Source organism: Anabrus simplex, chromosome 7, assembly GCF_040414725.1.
Source record: "Anabrus simplex isolate iqAnaSimp1 chromosome 7, ASM4041472v1, whole genome shotgun sequence".
NCBI classification, from domain to species: domain Eukaryota; kingdom Metazoa; phylum Arthropoda; class Insecta; order Orthoptera; family Tettigoniidae; genus Anabrus; species Anabrus simplex.
Window position 1 is genome coordinate 105,541,245 of NC_090271.1, and position 22,616 is coordinate 105,563,860.

At 37.2% G+C, this 22,616-nt stretch overlaps 1 protein-coding gene across 2 annotated transcripts in view; it reads right to left on the reverse strand.

Annotated features, from left to right (window-relative positions):
- Positions 1-22,616, reverse strand: part of Nup107 (nuclear pore complex protein Nup107) — a 262,527-nt gene that overhangs the window by 212,115 nt on the left and 27,796 nt on the right. For both annotated transcript variants that reach the window (XM_067151227.2, XM_067151228.2), the window contains exons 3-6: positions 11,426-11,590; positions 10,917-11,080; positions 10,225-10,419; positions 2,789-2,908 (exon numbers count right to left, since the gene is read on the reverse strand). In XM_067151227.2, coding sequence (XP_067007328.1) covers positions 2,789-2,908; positions 10,225-10,419; positions 10,917-11,080; positions 11,426-11,590 — 644 coding nt within the window. The remainder of the gene's footprint in view (positions 1-2,788; positions 2,909-10,224; positions 10,420-10,916; positions 11,081-11,425; positions 11,591-22,616) is intronic.

The window sequence follows — 22,616 nt, forward strand, 5'->3', positions numbered from 1 at the left end:
GTTCCGATTATGGAACATCTTCAGCTAAAATTTGATAAAATGGCAAGACAATTAAAATACATTGATGTTGTGATGATACAAAAGCTAAAAGATATGATAAAATGGCTCGAAGATTAAAAACATATGATAATGATGATGAGATAAAGTTCATTCATGTTGGTTTTATTTTTAACCAACATGAATGAACTTTATCTCATCATCATTATCATATGTTTTTAATCTTCGAGCCATTTTATCATTCATGTTGGTTAAAAATTTTTAACCAACATGAATGAACTTTATCTCATCATCATTATCATATGTTTTTAATCTTCGAGCCATTTTATCATATCTTTTAGCTTTTGTATCATCACAACATCAATGTATTTTAATTGTCTTGCCATTTTATCAAATTTTAGCTGAAGATGTTCCATAATCGGAACGAAACATGTACTAGAGATTATATGGTTTATATTATGTAATTAATAAGCCTATTATATAGAAATTGATAAGTATTGGAAGGTGGGAACCTACTCATAACTTAACCTTAATTCCTTAAAAGGTTGAATACAAAATAATTCCGATTTCATTCAACTTAGCAATCATGAAGCGCAATGCAGACGCACCGAAGTGAGTGTAAGTGCGTAAAACTACCCCTCCACGTTCCGGAACACGCGTTCTATTATGACGCGGATAAATTTCGAGTTGAAATTACTCCGTAACATACTATTGTTTCGAATTAAAAGTCTGAATTTCGGTAATGGGGCCGACATTGTACTTCGAATTACGAATTATCCGTATTTCGAATTAAACAATCTAAATAACATGCAAAACTGTATCTCATGTTTCCGGGCACGAGAGCTTCTTCGAATTAGACGGGATTTTGAATTAACCGATTTCGAATTATCGAGGTTCTACTGTATATGTTTAAAATACAATGTTCTAAATTATAAACGTTCACTGTTCCACATTGAAACTTATAGCTAGATTGAATAAAACATTTTGAGGCATAAATGTGTATCCATGTTATGTTAGTCAGCTGTAAACGACCTTCACAAGGTCGAAACCAGTACTGTAAAATAACAATACATAAATAAGGTACTGATTACGTGGAAGCCTCAAAACTTCATATCTGTGAATATCAAAAATCAATACGGACATGAAACTTATAGATTATGACATTGAGCTTCTTTAAGTGATCCAAACATATGGAAATCACAGGGCAATAAGTCCGGGCTGTAAGGAGGATGATCAAGTATAGTCCAGTACATTTCCTGTATCTTGGAGACAGAGCTGCAGTATGGGGCTGCGCATTGTCATGGAGGAGGATGACGTGTCGAATCGGTTGGTCTCGTCTTTTGCAGCGAAATGCAACCCTTGCCTTGTTCAACAGCTCACAGTAGTAAGCAATACTGATTGTGCGTCGCTCATGCCTGTCAATCGTCGCCAATAATGTCTTTAACTACACAAATGTTTTCGTCTGTAATGCTGGTCCGAGGATGGCGATCACGTTGCTGGTTTTCCGCACGTTTTAATCCTTCCTTGAACTTTTTATGCCAGGCACACACACATGTCCTTGACAATGTTTGATCACCGAACTGTGCAGTCAATCTCTGGCAAATTTCTGCTGCTGTAACTCCTTCAAGAGCAAGAAATTTTATTATTACACGTTGCGCAATGGAGGGGTGCACCAGTTGCTCCGATATCGTGAGCATTACTGAAGAAACGCCGGGAAATATCTAACAGCACGCTCTCCCCACACCTAACGGTCCCATCTAAGCATAGAACAAGCGCAGGGCCAGCCCTACCAACTGTTGTTTAGATGTTAAAAAAATCCTGTTTATATTCAATTGACCTTCGTATGATCTGCCTCTAAGTCTGTTGTGATTTACATTTCATGTGGGAAATATGTGATTTTACCTCCTATGAATTTTTAATTCTTTTATGATGGTTTGGCGTTATTTTTGGGTGATGTATCTGTAGGAATTTTGCACAATTTAGCTTCATGACGATTTGGATAAGACTATATAAATGTTGCTCTATTCTAATTTTTTTTTTAAATAAATGTTTGTGGTAAGAAATTAGACTTAATTAGATATTGAGGGACCCAATGTAATGAACTGTAATTCAAGATTTAAAAATTACATGAACTTTGTTTCAAAATTGTATTATTAAATCGCAAATGCTTTCTAATTTAAATTGTAAATTTCCCTTGCTGGTTGGTCTAGTTTGACAGCTTAATATTTTATGTAGATCACATTTTTATATATTTTGCCCCTGCAAATTTTTTCATTAAATTTTATTTTTTCAAGTTAATTTTCAAATTTATTAATGTAGATTGATAGTCCTATTATTCTCATGGAAATGTGTCCCTTGTCCTCCCCTCTTTCTTTGTGGTTATTTGCCTTTGCATTCTTCTGCAGGCATTTTGGAGAAGTGGTAATTAAGGTGTTTTCTGTTTTGTTTGGTGATATGGCATGTGATTTTTCTGTGACTTGTTTGATTTCTAGTGTTGGCTTCTCCACCCATTTGTTTTCAAATGGTGCCCCACCAGCGTCCATGGAACTGAGTAGACCCAACACTGATACATTATTATGTATGCTGTAGCAACCTGTATGTTTCTTTCAAGTGTAATCTATCTATGCGCACTTACATGGTAAGTCGCCGCTTATCTGTTTCCACGTGTGGATCACTCAAGGGTGAATTTTAAAATATCACCTAAACTTCTTGATGTCCATAAGTTAAGAAACAAGGATGTAACTAAGAGATCACAATTGAATGCATATTATATCATGAATGAAGCACATACCTGTAGCTGGTGTAATGTATTTTCCCATGCAACAGTCTTATCAGTATAATGTTGCACCAATGGTTGGCCCTCTAATTGTTTCGATGCTTGTTGTTCCAACCAGTCTACCACAAGCTGACACTGTTAAAATTAGAGAAAATAATAACTCATTACATTAACACCTTAACTCTTTAATTCAAAAACAGATTATGTATGACAAGATGTTTGGTGTTCACCAAGAACAGACCATTTGCTTCTTAAAGGGGAGGTTTTAATAAAAAGTGGATCAATATACAAATATTCTCACACTTTTATGCTCTATTACACATTCGCAGAAAGATAACATTTTTACAACTTACTTCACGTCACACCGACACAGGTATTACGGCAACAATGAGACAGGAAAGGGCTAGGAGTCGGAAGGAAGCGGCTGTGGCCTTGATTAAGGTACACCCCAAGCATTTGCCTGGTGTGTAAATGGGAAACCACGGAAAACCATTTTCAGAGCTGCCGACAGTGGGGTTCGAACTCGCAATCTCCTGAACACTGGGTAATGGACGCACTTAAGCAACTGCAGCTACTGAGGTTGGTGAGAAAGAGAAAAGTGATACCTTGTTTAAAAGTAGTGAACGACGACAACAACATGAGTAAGAATATCATACAGGGCAAGGTACCAGGAAAAAAGGAAAGGGATCTCAGAAATCCTATGAGACTGATAAATGAAGAAGAATGGGATGTAAGAACTAAACCACATTAAAGAGGACAGCTGATGATAGACAGGAATGGTTGTATCAACATTTAGAGCATGAATAATAATAATAATAATAATAATAATAATAATAATAATAATAATAATAATAATAATAATAATAATAATAATAATAATAATAATAATAATAACAACAACAACAACAATAAAGGAGACCAAGAAATCCAGATAACCATAGAAGACTACAAGCAAAAACTGGCTGCATGAACAGTGAAATTGAGAGGATATAAAGAAAGCTCAACAAACACAGAACTCTCTTTTCACGGCTAATGAAAAGGCATTCTACAGAAGTTTTGATATCAAGGTTGAATTAACAACTTCCTGAATACCAAATGAATAAGAAATAACCAACTTTTGGAGTCATATGTGGTCCATATCTGTCAAGCACAGAGAAGAAGCAAAATGGATCCATAAAATACATGAATAATGTTCCAACACTGATCCAGCATAAGATGAACAGGACTTATACATGGTTATTAACAAGCCACATAGCTGGAAAACTCCAGGACCAAACAAAATCCAAAACTATTGGTATAAAATATTCACCAGTATACACAAAAAGCTGCTTGGATTCCATCTATTGGGATCCACTCCAGGATAAAATGTTGACAGAACAACAAAAAGGCTGTAAGAGAGGTGGCCAAGGCTGCAAGGAACAGCTCACAATCAATCATGTAATCCTACAGCAGACATGAAGTCGCAACAGAATCTCTTGATGACATATCGACTACAGAAAGGCATTTGATATGGTGCCACATAGTCGGCTAATCCACACCCTCAAACTATACAGGATAAATAAAACCCTTGTCAATTTTGTTACTACAACAATGTAACATTGGGATGCCAATATTATCTTGAAGATGCCCACCACCACCAGCGAAACAGAGGTCATCCCAATCAAACGTATCCTTCAAGGCGATGCTTTGAGTGCACTATGGTTCTGTTTATGTCTCAATCCAATCTCTAAGGCCCTGAAGATGATCAACTATGGATATCAACGAAAAAAGAATAGACGTAACCTTCGTAAATTAAAACACCTCTTCTATATGGATAACATCAAATGCAGCAAATATATAGCAAATGACATCCCTAATCAATATTACGGAAAACATTTCCAAAGATAATTGCATGGAAACTGGTACGGGCAAGTGAAAAATAAACAACATTAAACAGGGAGTGGTGTAAGACAGAAGGAATAACCATTGCAGCTGATCGAAAAATAGAAAGCATGGGCAAAAGTACAACATATACTGTATATATGCGAATAATCTCTGCACCCTAATGTTATGAAGAGAGATTTAGAACAATTTTTTTTCTAATTACTGTACATATAGCTTCATTAAATATTAATACGGTAAAAATCAGTTATAGAAATAATTCATAGCAGCAAATACTTTATTTGCAATAGCAAATTATCGTTATATGCAAGTGTACAAAAAAGTCTGAAAATGTTTTAAAAAAAAGGCAAACAGTATGAAACAATAATCAGTTAGTTTGAACTTCTCAAAAACGTCTGCAGATGAATTCTGTGCTGCGGCTTACTTGTTAAGTCATTTTCTAATTCTGATACTACATGAATGCACATGCTCAAATTCATTCTTAAAAATTAAAATAGTACCACTCCTGAGGTTTTCGTGGCAGAAATTTTTATTACTCAAACAGCATCACTTAACCTAACATCAGCATGCATTTATCATGGAAACATACTTCAGGCCCCAGTAGATCAGCTTTTCAATAAATATTTATGTGGGAACAGCCTTTCTGAAATTTAAACAGACTCGAGTATAACCTATCCTCTGAAATCAGTAATGCACGGTGCCATATCTTAAGAAGTATCACATTCTTACTTCATTTCAGTACCTAGAACAGTAGAAGTCCGCTATAGCAGGTACGGCATATAGCGAGAACGCCGTTGTAACAACAGTTTTTGTTCTACATGGGATATGGCTGAAGATGACCTTTAAATAGGTCGAAACTAGTCCCATTATATGTTTATTTAATAAACACAATTTGATTTGTATTGAAAAGGTGGAATAACTTACTTATTTTTATTTCGTTTTTTCTGTCCCGTAAAAATTCCTATATTAAACCATGTACTATTCTTTCAATATTAAAAACTTCATATCTGGTCCGTATTGAAAGGAGATAACATACAATAGAGGGAAATTTTATTGATCCACCTTTTTTCAATACATAATATGTTTGTAATATGACTACTACATTTTCATTCAGTACAGGTTTTGATGTCTATGGACACCATCATCAGCTGAAACGGGTCGTATGAACAAAGATATACAAGTATGTAGTACATATAATAGACACTTAGTAATAAGTGACATTAATAGAATGAAGTAAAAATACAATGCTTAAAAGAGAATATAAACAAGTTATGTGCTTGTTGGTCAAAGTATAAAATGAAAGTGAAGATATTAACAAATGTTTAAAGACTTTATCACTTTGGCATGGTTAAAAAGTCTCAAGCGTAGCACTGCTAAACACTGGTTAAAAATAAAACATGGACATCCAAAAAATAACGTAGTGTGCAGTCCTTCCACAGAGTATTGATGATAATGTAACATAAGTAAATTTGATGGTGGCTTGTAATATCAATTCATAAAAGGAAGCCGTCAATTATGAAGTACTCAAAGAAGTGGATCATGTTGAAGGTAAAGAGAAAGTAGATATATGGCCAGAAAGTTCTCAATCCAATTCGGAACCTCGAACGGCCTGATGTATGCCCAGTAGATCGGCCTCATTATGAACTGAACTTTAATTAATGAGAAAAAATTAAAATATTTTATTGTACAATCATAAGTTTTTGAGATACTAAAAAATTTATCACTAGGGCTTGGATTGCTAGGACCTAAAAACTCTGAAAATAGGTATGCACTTACGGCCTACAAAATATTAAAATATTAAGTAAACAAAATTAAACAATCCAAAATTTGCTCAGAAGACCAGCAACAAACTGGCCATGGTCATATTTTTTGTCCTCTCTATTTCAGCAAATAACTGCTTGTGAAAGTATTGCCACGGAAAGAAAACCCAAAATACTGTATTTATTCGTGTACATCTCGCACAATTTTTTTTCCCTGAAAATTCAACCTTAAAAATCGGGGTGCGAGGTATGTGCAGGAAGTCAGTAAATCAAATTTGATTAGAATTTAAATAGTTTTTAAAAGTAATATAGCCTTATAATTTCACATAACAGATTGCATTTTATTAGTAGTGTTGAAGTACTGAAGTTTGTAGGATTCTATTCGTACCCACTTCATGAACTGCACTATCCCAACTGCGGTTCACCTTCATTTCGCACAGCTAACCCTGTTTGTCAATTTTACATGAGAACATTTTGTTTTAACATCATATCCAGCATCATGTATACATTTCATATACTGAAGCAGTTAATTTTTAAACTCATAAAACTTCCCACTTTTACATCCCTGGAATGATTTTCTTCATTTGTTGGTGGTTTCAAAAGCAACTTTATGTTTTCAAGAGTAGCACATATTAAACTCCATCACATTACATTCTCGGCCTGTGCGTGTTTCTCTGCAAATCGATCAAGCTTTTTAACTTACCATGAAAATTGAATGCTTCTCCATAACTCACCTCTAAGGAAAGACTCACTGGAAAGCAAAGTACATTATCATAATACACTGGACTCAATTCTTATACCTCACATCTCACACATACCGTATACAGTTGGAACTGATTATGCATGTTTCCATGGTTATTATGCCATTATTCCAAAGTCTCAGTACATGTCCTATTAAATACATCTTAAAGAAACCTGGATAGTGATTTGTCACTATTTTTCTACCTCAATTACTCATAAAAAAATTAGAGTGTGTGATATATGCGATGGCAAGATATATGTAAGTTAATATGGCAACCAAACAAAATTTCTTGAGATTATCGACACAAAACATGTGAATAACACTTGGAGAATGGCTATAACTAATTTAATACGATCAAAAATATGCATTAATACCATTTCTTGATGAAATATTGGACATAATGTTAAAATGGGCATTTATATGGATAATAAAAATGTCATCACGTTCATAAAAGCTAGAAATATTTAAAATTAAACTTGAGTTTGACAAAAGAAACCAGAATAAAATATGACATGTCATTAAAATCCAAGCCCCAGTGTTCGCTACTACCTCATCAAGCTTCCAGAAACACATGGACAGTGAAAGTCTGCTAAAGCGAGTATGGCATACAGTGAAAACTCCATTGTATTGACAGTTTTTTTATGTCCATTGAAAATTCCTATATCGAACTGTGTAATATCCTCCCATTATTACGAGAATCCTTTCACCGATTCATCCGTATCACGAGTGATTTACCATGCACAATCTTTTCCATTCTCGATATTTATGCACTCCAGCAATTATAATGAATGCGATCTTTGGTATCAATTACTTGCTACGATCAAAGATGCTGCTGATGTCTATTACTAATACCCGTCGACTAGTGTAAACAAACATTCAATTTCGGAACAAAAGTGGAGAGCATGTTTTCATAATAAATATATAAATGACGTGGAGGAAAGCAGCTGTTAACTCATGAGAAATAAAGGCTGTACGACCACTTGATGATGATGATGATGATGATGCTTGTTGTTTAAAGGGTCCGAACATCTAGGTCATCGGCCCCTAATGGTATGAAATGAGATGAAATGTAATGACAAATTAAAAGTCCAAAATCCTCCACTGACCAGAATTCAAAACGTGAGGATGAAGAATGAATGGATATGAATTTAAAACAATCAGTGGATTCGACCCGTAATGCCTCACATTCAAAGAAAATGACATGGAAAAAAACCCAATAGTATTACTGACCAAGGGACTGCTTCCATAGCACAATACTGAGTCAATGATGTGTATAGTCTAAACGGGGCCCAAAATCCAAGTCATCGGCCCCTCATAATGGTACTTATCGCTAAGAATGTAGAACCATGGTATTTGTTATGTTGCGGTCCTCATCAAAAGTAGCATAGACTCGTGGCATTTCACACATTATGGTACCACTCACAGGTAATGAAATTCGCACATGTAATACACACCTATGATTTTTCACACATTGCAACGCCATTTACAGGCAACGCAAACGTATGGTGTTCATCACATAAGTGTACTAACCACAGGGACTCGTACTATCCCACGGTGTTCCTCATATAGTGGGTACTAATCACAGGCAAGCCAGAACCATGGTGTCGCTCATATAGTGGTACTAATCACAGGTACTGTAAAAGCCAATAGTGCACTCTAAGTGGGGGGCTGACTGCACGGTTCTCCTGCGTGCTACTAATCACAAATCTATTTGGTTCCTAACATAGTGGTACTACGCGCAAGTAAAAGCGACCCATTGTGTTCCTCACGTGGTGGTACTAATCACAAGTAGTTTCATGGTTCTAATACAATCATACCTTGGCCGCCCCTTTTAGTCGCCTCTTACAACAGGTAGGGGCTACCGTGGGTGTATTCTTCGTCTGCATCCCCCACCCACAGGGGGTTGTGTGTTTGGTCCACGAGAGGTATTTTATTTCCCTCAAGTTTGCCGACAAGCCAGTTAGGACCCCTCTATCCGCGACATGGGATGCGCCACGTGGGAGTATCCCCTCTCCCCCTGCTACGCCAGCATAGTAGGTTCGTGGGTATGTTGTATGTTCAGTCTTCAGCCCTAAGGCTGGTTGGATCCTCAACAGCTCTGCCATCAGCTGTCATAGATGGCCTACGCATCACTGAAGAGGCATACTAGGGAAATGAGGAGTGAGGAAGTTTCCCGTTGCTTTCCTCACTGAGCCAGAAGTTGCTATTACATATCAGTCTGCCAAGCCCACTAAAATGCATGCACCAACCGACCCTATGAGCAACATTTTCACACCATTCATAGCAGGGACTGGCTACAGAAGGAATGGCATTACTAGCAAAGCTCATACCTCAGTCACTTTCATATAGTCAAAGTCAAGGATAAGACAGAGACAGATCAATGAAAGTAACAAAATTGCTCTAGCCCATACCAAAAGACATAGTACACTGTAAACACTAGGTCCTGCCAGCAAAGGCACGGTTCGTGGGTACGATCACTTAATTTAAATACCACAGGTACTGAAATTGAGTAAGAATGTAGGCTAATGCTTCTCAAGATAGGGCGGCCTGCATCACTGAATTCATAGGTTACTTTACATATTCTCAAGTCTGGTTAGATTCCAGAAAGGCTGTTGGCAAGTAAATTATAGTTAGAAGGTTATCATTACTCTACCGGGGCTTAAAATATGTTTTCATGATACATAAATGGTTAAGTAAGTTTAGGTGATGCTGTTTGAGTAAGAAAACTGAAACGTTTGCCACGGAAGCCTCTGGAGTATGCTACAGTTTTACGATTACTAAGAATAAATTTGAACATGCGCGTTCACATAGTATCAGAATTACAAAAATAACTAACGATTAAGCCGCAGTATGGAAATCATCCGAAAAATGTTTTTGAACAAAATGATTGCCGTTTCATATCACTTTTAATGTAGTTTTCTTCTTCATTCCACCCCCCACCCTGACTTTTACGAAAAATCATATTTATAACAACAATCCACTATACGGAGTATTTTTTGCCATTATGAATTCTTGCTATAATGGAATTCTACTGTTTTACAGAACGAAAAACATTTCAACCAACAAACCTCACGAGTAACAGTGTCATTCCTGTAGAGTTCTAGAACAACCTCCTTTTCACTTAGAGGTGCTGAAGATTCTGGATAGAGGTGACTGCGTTCTTGATGCTTTGCAGTGCTTTCACGTCGGGAACTTAATCTATTCTGGTAGAGACAATACACCAAGCACCACGAGGCATGTTCTCTCACTAGCCACTCATGTAGCTGAACAAGAGAAGAAAATAATTAAAACAGGATTAACGGACAAAATTATTCATAATCACAGGATGCAGGAATAAAGATTGAAAGGCAATCATAATAGCCTGAGAAAACCCTCAAGATTTTTAAAATTTCATAAAGACCATCAAATAAGTGTTTTCAGATAAAAGACTAGTTCCTATACAAATCATAATAAAACACTTAACAAGTACAAACAACATGTGGACACGAATGTTGCACTTGTATACATACACACCAAGTTTCACAAGATATAAACAAGGAGAATTACCAAATAAACAACCACAGGTAATTTTCATAATGCAAGCAGTCACCAATGCAGGTAGGAACACTATGAATATGAGAGGAAATATTGCACAAAGTAGTTTCAATAGGAAAACAAAAATAGGAAAACGAACATTTTGAACATTGTCACTGAATTCACTAATAACCAAAACAAAGTCATGCAGAGGGATGCAAGTTTTCTAATTACAAATTCAACTTACACTCTCTGCAGCAGAAGTACCAGATAACTTGTAATCCATACTCTTCAAGATGTCTAAAACATTTGAACAATTCTGAATGAAGTCAGATATGGTTTCAAACACTTGCTGTTCAGAGCCATAACTTTGCATCGATTCGAGGAAATCCATAAAAAGACGGTCACTAGCTGTATATAAAACCAAGACACAAATTATGATACTTCTCCTACTAAGCATGAGGATAGAAATGACAATCTTGAATTCAAAATACCTCTCAAATATCGAAAAGTTTCTCTGAAAACTTGAACATATCTACCAGAAACGAGACAGTATATAATGGTAATATGAATTATAAACATTAACTAAATTAATGAACATTTTTGTTAGAGACATTCACAAAAAGAAATATTTTCACTGCATCTTAACATACTTTTTCTCATACTACTCTCTACATAATTTCAAATATTGTTCAATTATGCAATGAAAGAATTTCAAATTGAGTTTAATGAATATTTACGCTCCAGAATCCATACCTTCTTTCCAAGGATCATGACGAAACATCCCACCTGTTGTGGTCACAGTGGTATCTTCAAATTCAGAAGCATTAAGAGTGAGCGACAGATCTTTAAAGCCCCTCAGTTGCTTGGTAGGTGTGTCTCCTAAGGCACGAGTCATGCTACGATCAGGAGTCATGGGATCTGAAACAAAGTATTGAAAAGAAAAATAATATGCATAAACAGCAACTGATTACAATCATTAATAATATGTCATATCCACATCACTAACATGAAGAAAATCCCATAGTGAAGAGTAGAATATTCAAAACAAAACAAAAGCATCTCATAGACCTTACTTTTACAGAAATGATAGACACATTCCTTAAACTATGAAGAGAACATATCTGTCCCAAGTGAAAGAAAGATCCACATTTTCCATGCTACACCCTGCATTAAGGTCTACCTGCAACAGCTCAGGATTCCTTCAGAAAACTACCTCATTGCCGATTTCGAAACACACATTTGATGTAGGAGTGGAGATCACACAGCCCACAGAGGAGTGGAATACGGAAAGAAAAACTACCGATATGACAGTCAACTAATTTTCGATTAACCAGAAAACCACAATCTCCTCATTACCAAACCCTGTTTTAAATTAGATTCACATTTTAGCATGTACTACAAAGGCATAAATGTAGCACAAGAGTGACAACACAGTTGGTGCATTTTCTTTTACCGTTAGACCTACCATGTACATTTATTACATAAGGCTCTAATGAAGACTGACCAAGATATTTGTACAAACAATAGACTTAACATAACTGAAGACTAAAATGATGATAATCAACCAACTCAAGAACTAATAATGAAGCTAGAAGAACACAATCTTGAATAGCGAATCCTTCCCTTTTCTTTCTTCTAGCAGTTTAACATCCCACTAACTCAGACAGATTTTCAGCAACTATGGGACAGGAAAGGGCTAGAACGTGAAAAGATGTGGCCCCAGGATTCGCTTGGTGAGAAAATGGGAAACAATAGACACAACTATCTCTAGAGCTGTTGATGGTGGGGTTCAAACCCACCATTTTCTGAATGTAAGCTTACAGCTACCAGACCTGTGCAATGCAGATAACTCGCTCAGTGTGTAGCCTATCTGTCTTGTAGCAGAGTCAGAATATAAGAAAGAACTCTATGAAGCATGATATAGAAAACAAAATATTGCAGCAAAATTTAAGAGAAATCATAAGAATTCTGTGTGTCTGTAGATCCTGTTAACATGAAAAAAAAAAAAAAAAAAAAAAAAAAAAAATCAGAAAAGGATGAAAAACACACACACAAAACCGTCACATTTTCTGATATACGTATTTCATTATAGACTGTTATGCCTTTCAGTATCAGCCTGCAAGCCTCTGTGAATTTTCTGAATGCCTCCACAACCCTCTATTTGTAACTAGCTCAGTGGCCTTGTTTAGTTCAACTACTTCTCTTCAAATCATTCGAAACCGAGTCTAATCATCATCGTATTGGTCTCCCACTCCTTCTTCGCCTCAAATGACCCCACTACTGAAGCGGCTTCACCCACACAGTTCATTCCTAACACAACTTTAATGTCTTCATTCTGAATGCCCTCCTGCCATTGTTTCCACCCGTTTGTATCTCAATCATTCTCGTTACTGTTAGGTCAGTCACTTCTGACAAGATATCAAGTTCCCCCAGCTTTCACTCCTGTACAGCAAAGTCGGTCTGAAAACAGACCAAAGTACATATAGTTTTGTCCAAGAGACTGCATTACCTCTGCTGTACCTTGATCCAGTCTCAATAACTACATATATTACCATCCTGTGAGAATACACATCCTCAATATTTGAAATGATCTACGTGTTCCAATTTTGTGTTCACAACCTGATATTCAATTCCTTCAGGCTGTTTCCCTTACTGACATCACTTAGTCTTACAAATAATTTCAAATCATGTTCACTGTACCTATTTTCAAGTTCCAAGATACTAGATTGGAGGCTTTCAACAGTCTGCCATTAAGACCAAGTAGTTGGCATGGACGTAATTGCTTACTACATTTCCACTTAACTGAATCCCTCCCTGCCACTTTTTACCTTTCAGTAGAGGATCCATGTAAACTATGAACAATAAAGGCAAAAGATTACAGCTTTGACTAACCCCTGTAAGTACCTTAAAGAAAGAACTCATTCTGCCATCAATTCTTGCTGTAGCCCAATTTTCAACATGAATGCCTTTGATTGCTTTCAATAATCTATCCATAATCCCTCAGAATAGTGAACATCTTTTCCCTCAGTACTCTGTCATATACCTTCTCTAAACCGATGAAACATAAACATAACTCTTTAGGCTTTTTCAATTGTGAAATTACTAGCATTTCGCCCCACTGTAGCAGAGGGCTCATCAGTTGGATTGCTACACCTTCCCAAGACGCTTGCGGCTAGTGTGCCATTGAGACACCACTGCAAGCCTCTTATGTAGGACAATGCAGTGATGAAAGCATGTGCCTCCACTTGTACAAATGCCTGCCTTTGGCCTTTAGAACGAAACCATAATTTAATTTCATCAATTACAAATATTTCATGATTGAAAAAGCATAAAGAGCTTAAATGTTTTTAACATTTGCAATCAATGAAATTAAATTCTGGTTTTCTTCTAGGAACCTTATTTTTTATATTAACATGACTGTTTATTCCTCTCGTAGCTTTTTTCAATTACCCGGCGCATACTGAAAATCTGATCCTGACAGCCCCTCTGTGATCTGAAACAATACTGGCTTTCATCGGCCTTACTCTCAACCACTGATTGCACCCTCCCTTCCAAACTGCCAGTGAACAACTTTCCTGGTATAATGCTCAATAAATTTCCATGATAGCTGTTGCAATCGTTCCTATTTTCTTGCTTATAGATAGGTGCAATTAATGCTTTCGTCCAATCAGAAGATACAGTACCTCACTAGCATTCCTTTCTAATCTTATTACTCTGTGAAGCCATTTCATCACCGACTTCCCAGTATTTTTCACCATTTCAGGTATAATTTCATCTATTCATGAAATGAAATGGCGTATGGTTTTTAGTGCTGGGAGCGTCCGAGGACATGTTCGGCTTACCAGATGCAGGTCCTTTTTTAATTTGAATCCCGTAGGCAACCTGCGCGTCGTGATGAGGATGAAATTATAATGAAGACGACACATACACTCAGCCCCCATGCCAGAAAAATTAACCAATTGTGGTTAAAATTCCCAACCCTGCCAGCAATCGAACCCGAGACGCCTGTGACCAAAGGCCAACATGCTAACCATTCAGCCATGGAGCTGGACTCCTCTATTCATGCTGCTTTATGACAATAAGCTTATTTACCATCCTTCCACTTCCTCAAGCGTAATTTCACTTTTTTTCAATTTCAATTTTTTCAAGAGAGTTTAATCCTGATATAAACAAATAGGCAGAGCTCTTGTCTTTGTACATAGATAGACAAAATTCATTGGATGAGCAACCATCACACTCAGTTGACTGTATGAGACCTCTAAGCATGCTTTCATTAATTTTTATTTTATTAGATACTTTTAGAGAATTTGGGAAGAATATATCATCACATAAAAATATGTTTATCATATGCGTATATGTACATTTGCACTTGTTTATAAAAATTTGATTACCCTATATAAGGATAAATGAAGCCACAAGGTGTGGTGTAATATGGGAAATTTTCTTGCAGCACAGGTGAACCCCAAGCTGTACAGCATCAAGGTAAGGTGTTGCATCCTGCATCGGCAGTCAGTGAGTCAAATGAAGCAAGAGGTAAGACCATCACGTGTTGTGAAGCACATAAGAAGAAAAGCGCTCAGAAATGATACAGTGCATTGGGACTGTGTTCAATAAATTACGTGAACAGAATCCAGGTTTAACAGTAAAAGAGGCAGAGAAATGAAGCACAGAGTTGTGTGGTGTATCGGCTAGTTCTGACCATAACGTGCGGATACAGTTTAGAAAGACAGGGAAACTGCACCTATTTTCAAGTTCTAAGATATTAGAATGTGGACTTTTGGCACAATCTGCCATTAAGACGAAGTCATCAACGTAGGCAAAACTTCTTACTACATTTTCACCTAACTGAATCCTTCCCTGCCACTTACTGCCTTTCAGCAGATGATCCATGTAAACTATGAACTATGTTCTTCACTCTGAAAAATTGATGATGATGCTGCTTGTTGTTTAACCCCTCAGCGTCGCAGCCATTTAAATAGCTTCCTACCCCGCAGCCGGATGAGATTTCAACTACGCGCGACTGCAATACATCGATTCACTTAAAGCGTTACTACAAGTATAAGAGTAGCCCGATTTTCGCGAAATTTGGAATACCTTATGACAGAACTATGTACATGCAGATAATTACATAATTGTTTCACATTTCCTTAGTAATTTAGTTCCGTGTGATTGAAATTGAAATATTTAAATAACTATTCTCTCCTTGACCCATTACAATCGGGCTTTAAGAAAGGGTACAGCACTGCCACGGCTCTCCTTAAAGTGACAGAAGACATCAGACTAGCTATGGAACAACGACAACTTACAGTGCTAACGCTACTGGATTTCAGTGGTGCATTTGATACAATAGACGTACAGCTACTAATTAAGAAAATGGAATCTTACTTGTTTGACCCTTTAGTACTGAAGTTTTTTACGTCATATTTGAAAGATCGGAGGCAGCGGGTGATAACTCGCGAAAGAAATTCAGAATGGCGTACAAGGAAAGTTGGCACGCCACAAGGTAGTATTTTAGGACCGTTGCTTTTTACATTGTATATCAATGACATTTCATCTTCTCTAAAAACGTGTAATTATCACCTATATGCTGATGATCTCCAAATTTACTACAATTGCAGCTTAAGCGAATTACCAAACGCAGTAAAATGCATAAATGATGACATGAAAAAACTCAGTGAATATGCTCTCGCAAACAGACTTCTCATAAATCCATCAAAATCGCAAGCTATCATTGTCGGTTCCCAGAAGCTCCTACACAAGATCAATGATTCGATCATTCCTCCTTTACAAATAAATAATAGCACAATTCCGTACAGTAAAACAGTGAGAAATCTTGGGGTGACTATGACTGAAACTCTAAATTGGACAGAACATATCAAAAACATAAGTCATAAGGTGTTTGCTACTCTACACCCACTGAAATTAAACAAAGATATTATACCACTAAACATGCGGCAAAGATTAACACAGACCCTAATTCTTCCTATCCTTGACTACTGTGATGTTATCTTGGTAGACGCTACTAAAGAACAAACTAGGAAACTGCAGCGTATTATGAATTGTTGCCTTAGATTCATTTTTAACCTAAGTATGATGTGCATATTACTCCTTATTGTCAGGCACTGCACTGGTTAAAACCTGATAAGAGACGTGAATATCATATACTTGTCTTAATACACAAACTCCTGCATAGTAACTCCCCCCGGTATATTTCATCTACACTTCCTCTCTTCCTTCCATAATCGTAACACTCGCTCGGGCTCCACTTTAGCTATTCCTCTTCACCACTCTTCTGTGTATAATAAATCTTTCATTGTAACCGGATCCAGGCTTTGGAATTCTCTGCCAGTAAGTGTCAGGAGCATTGACTCCTTCCTCAAATTTAAAATATCTTGCCGAGACTTCCTGTTGAGAGATACCGATTGAAGTGTGTATTGGTGTGTATCGTGTGCGTGTGATTGGTAATTGTAAAATTAAAAATTGTTTCTGTTAGTTTTATATAATATAAACGTAAGGGTAGTTGATAAGTGTGTACATTGTAAGTGTATGTGCAAGTGTCTGTGTGAGATAGAAAAGAGGACTGAAGTAACGAGCTAATAAGCTAATAAGCTGCATATTGTGTGGATGTGTAACTTAAGCTTAATTTAGGAAATAGTATAAGTAGTGTAATTAGTATAATCAATAATAGGTAACCTTAATATTAGTTATTGTATTGTGGTTAAGTGTAAGAGAGGGCCGTGTGCCCTAACTTCGCCACATGAAAGAAGCCATAATAAATAAATAAATAAATAAATAAATAAATAAATAGAGTTCGAACACTCTTTGAGACAGGGACTCAAGTCACACTCCTGGAAGCAGTACACTGACGTCTTCTTTTCGCCGTGTTTTGAACACAGGATACAATGTCTCTGAGGTTTGGATTTCCAACTCTTGGGTGCTAATTTCCTGATAAAATGTCTTTCCTGCAACCATGGAACTGTATTATCTGATGCGCGCCGGCCTTGAATATTTCGTTCCCCTCCCGAGCGAGCGTATTTTGTAAACAAACCTTTCACCAGCTGAACCCGATAAGGTAATTGCTCAATATTTGTCTCTGTGACCTGTGTGAGTATTATTAGAGAATTTAGCAATCAGAATTCACCGTTAAAAACTTCTCTTTGACCTGTATAATTATCTAGTCTCTTACACGAAATTTCCAAGTACTGTTTCCTCCTCATCGTCACTCTCATCATTTACCACTGCTATATCATATATTTCATATCACTGCTGCTTATACTGTCACTACTACTTCCGACTAAACTTTCATCTGAATTATACAATATTTCAAGCACGTTACTGTCAGTCATACCACGGCTGAGCGCGGCGTGTCACACGGACTGATGAAGCTGCAGCGAGACCGAAAGCAACAGGACGAAACTGAATGAGGGGAATAACATTTATGACGAAACAAACCAACTCGATACATATTTCAGATAAAAGGTCGAGACATTTTCTTTCACGCGAGATATATACCATGAACAACTGGTTCTCGTATCGTATGACAGAAAGCAGCACTAACTGATGCCTACACAGAGCGCTCGTGGAGAGTTACGAAAATATTACAAGCTGAGAAATAAAGACAAATATAATAAATAAACCGCACTCCCAGTGTACAAATAGAGCAAAGAACATCACACGAAAAGACAAACTTCTCAGATCATCTTTTCTTTATTTTATTCTGTGGGAAAGGATTAAACAAACAGACTTTTAAAAAAGCAAGAGATTAGTGCTCAGACTTATTTGACAAATAATTATCCTTGCAAAAACAACTACATCATAACAATTTTTCAATTCTTATTTACAACGCTGATAAACCTGAAAATGTCTTCTTGGAAACAAAACAATTTGCATATCAATAACTCCAAAACTCTTCGCGCTATAGCCGTAAATGTGAAACCATGTATGGGTCTATACCACGTATAGAGGTCGGCGGCTACGGAAGAAAAGAGGGTCTATACCACGTATAGAGGTCGGCGCTGAGGGGTTAAAGGTGCCTAACAGCTAGAACTGACGAGGTGCAACGAAATGACACGATAATTAAAACTTCAAAATGTATCCACTGACTAGAATCTAAAATAAATGATGAAAAAATGACCATGAATCCAAAACAGTGGATCTAATTCACAGTTCCTTATTTTCAGAGATGATGCTTGTTGTCCAAAGGGGTCCAAAATCCAGGTCACCAGACCCTCACAATAGTAAACACTGGAAAAGCAGAACCATGGTGTTCCTCCTGTAGTGGTACTAATCACTGGTAAAGTAGACTTATAGTGTTTCTCGCATGGCGGTACTAATAACAGTAATGTAGACCCACGGTATGTCAAACACAACGCACCACTCACAGGTAACAGCCCCATGGAGCACCACTCACAAGCAACACAGACCACTGGTGTTCCTCACCTAGTGGGACTAAACACGGGCACCAGTACTCCCATGGTGTTCCTCACATAGTGGAACTAATCACAGGCCACAAATAGTCCTGGTGTTGCCCACATAGTGGTACTGATCCTAGGCAATGTAAACCCACGGTGCATCACCCATTATGGTAACACCCACAGGCAACACAAAACCATGGTGTTCCTCACATAATGATACTACTCTCAGGCAACGCAGACATATGACCTGAATTCAAAGTTCCGATTCACATCATATTAAATCTACTGTATATAAAAATGTCGCTTATTGCGTCATAAATTTCCGCTATTACCGCTTAATATGATCCCTGTGAAAGGAACGTGATTTCTAACACAGATAAGAGCCCTGGCCACAGGAGACAGGTCCGGGAAAGTTAAGTGAAAATGGAAAATGGCCATAAATTCCTGAACTTTACAGGGTTAATTACACCTTTGGGAAGCAAGTCATTTGCCTCAAGAAGGTGCAATTTTGCCTTCCGGTTTTCATTGATATTGCTGAATAACCCAGTAAGCCTGTTTGTGCTTGTATTTCGCATTCCATTCAGAACTTAGAAATTTATTCTGTGTTGAGTGATACAGTGAAGGGTAACAAATATTTGTCAGTGATAGCCTATGTACAGATTACAAACATAATCGTGTGAAGTTGGCTAGCGTGGTGCATATTTGTCTTGTGGTATGGTTATGGATAATGAAAGAGTAGTGAAATCACTAATTAATAAAGACAGAATAACAATTCAGGAGGTGGCGCGTATGTTGAAACTTGCACCTTCGAGTTTCCACTGGAGTCGATCAAAGTGTTGTCACACTGAAGATGACGGTCATTCTTTCGCAAACAGCCAAGTTTAACCTCCAAATAATTCATGACCGAAATAAAATGTAACCAGAAAAAATGTTTTAATAATTCACTGGTCCGAAATATAAGGTTTCAGCTGACATTTGTTTTAGAAAGAGTGTGTAATCTGCAATAGTGCGCTGATACTTTCATGGGCCCCAATACATTTTTTTTATATTTGCTGTCTGATGTTTCACACACCTTTTAATACACTGTTGTTATTGAATAATCCCCAGTGGAAAAGGTTTTTCGTATTTGCTTTTTTGTTTCTTTACCAGTTGTTTTTTATATACAAGTTGTTTATTATATAAACAGTATTTCATACCAATTGCAACATACGGACTAGAAATGCTGGTAACTAATAAGAGACAAGATAGTAAGATCCAAGCAGTAGAAATGAAATTTTTAAGAAGATTGGTTAAAAAGGCAAGAAGAGATAGAATTCAAAATATTAAAATCAGAGAGCTAATTTTTTTTTTCTTTTGCTATTTGCTTTACGTCGCACTGACACAGGTAGGTCTTATGGCGACGATGGGACAGGAAAGGCCTAGGAATGGGAAGGAAGCAGCCATGGCCTTAATTAAGGTACAGCCCCAGCACTTGCCTGGTGTGAAAATGGGAAACCACGGAAAACCACTTTCAGGGCTGCCAACAGTGGGATTAGAATCTATCTCCCAAATGCGAGCTCACAGCTGCACGCCCCTAACCGCACGGCCAACTTGCCCGGTGAGCTAAATATAGAACCGTTAGTACAGAAGATACAAAAAGCAAGACTGAGGTGGTTCGGACATGTAAAAAGAATGGGTAGCAAAAAGAAAATTGGAAAGAGAAGTTAAGGGAAAGAGACCAGTTAGAAGACCGAGAAGAAGGTGGATGGATCAGATTTGGAAGTGCATTAGAAAAGCTGGATTGGATGTGGCAGGAGTCATGGAACAGGAAAAGTGGAAGGACAGAAAGGAGTGGAGGAGGTTTGTTAACCACACCCGGATGACTGGAGTAGGACACATGATGATGATGATGATGATGATGATGATAAGTTGTTTTACATCTCACAGACACAGATAGGTCTTATGGGGACTATGGGATAGAAAAGGGCCAGGAATGTGAAGGACGCGGCCGTGGCCTTAATTAAGGTACAGCCTGGTGTGAAAATGGGAAACCATGGAAAAACATCTTCAGAGCGGCCGGCAGTGGGGTTCGAATCCGCTACCTCATATTTGTTTTCATGTTTTTTTCACCCATTTTTATATTCTTGTGTCATCTTTAGAAATGGTAAATAGCCTATTTCTTTCACTGTTTCTGTGCATACATGACGTAAAAAGCACGCACGTTGAGAAAAAATCAAAAACATATCAAGTGTTTACATATAACTGTTGGATAGTTATTATTTGTGTTTTCAATAGTACCTTTTCTCAATTAACACATTCTCTTTCCTCATCCTCTGCAGGAACATCCTAATGGGGTTTTACTGAACAAACTAATATCTGAAATCAATCATCTGCTCTGCATCGTATTTTGGGGTGTAACACATTTTTATTTAATTTCAGTACATAGCATTAAAATTAAGCGATCGTTAACTTTAGCCTTTATTTCTAATGAGTTAACTACTGCCATCGGCCACATTACTGTATTTGCTCGCATATATCCTGCATCCCATTTTTTACATTTCAAATTGCAGGAAAAATCCCCGCATATAACTCGCATTAATTTCTAACGTCATAAAGATAAATCTATTAAAGAAAGTGTTAAAAATAGTTAAAGTTGGGTCCACCTTGTCAATACACAATACTCATCACTGATTAAGGGAATGGATATTGTTCCTGAAACATGTATGATAAATAATATTCAATCATTAAAAGTGTATTGACAAGGTGGACCCAACATGAACTTGTTTAAATAGTTTCTTTAATAGATTTAGACAAGTCAATACAGGATCAAATAAAATACCTATTATGGTTAAGTTTATCAACAGTCATAAAGTCATACGGTACATATACAAAATAAAATTTGGGTATTCTGTGGACGTGCTTACATTAACTCTTACCCCTCGACTGCCGGGCTAGGCCCGACATTATGATGTTCCCTTTCCAGTCGCGTGTCGGGCGAGGTCCGACATTATATTGTATCGGCCACTGCTCATCTGCCGACTCTTAGCCGACAAAATACACGATGCTATACTGTACTGCCATCTTTTGGTTCAGTGTGAAACTTTGTAAAATCCAGATACTATTTAACAGTCAGTCAAAAATCTATTATTTAGATGGCAGTGTAGACGTCAGCTGTGTCCAGTCTACTCACGAAAGATAGTAAACAAACATGGTCGCCATGTGCTCACTTAGTCATATACAGTGTACTGTTCAATGTTGTATGTCAGGTAATTCTACAAAACCTCGGTAATTTCGCACCTCTACTCCTTCGTTGCACCCTAAGGATTATATCTAATAGCATTTAACAGCGTCTACAAGTGAACTGGCAATGGTCGGCTTGTGTACCGTAACCAAATATGTAGCTGATGCTGACAGCTGGTGCAATTATAAATCAACACATCCCGATTTCAAGAAATTGCCGTTTACAGCAGTTTCAGGCTACAAACCACCGCGAGATGTGAAACCAGAGACTGAATTAGAGTTCTTCAATTGCTTTTTACCGATAATTTGTT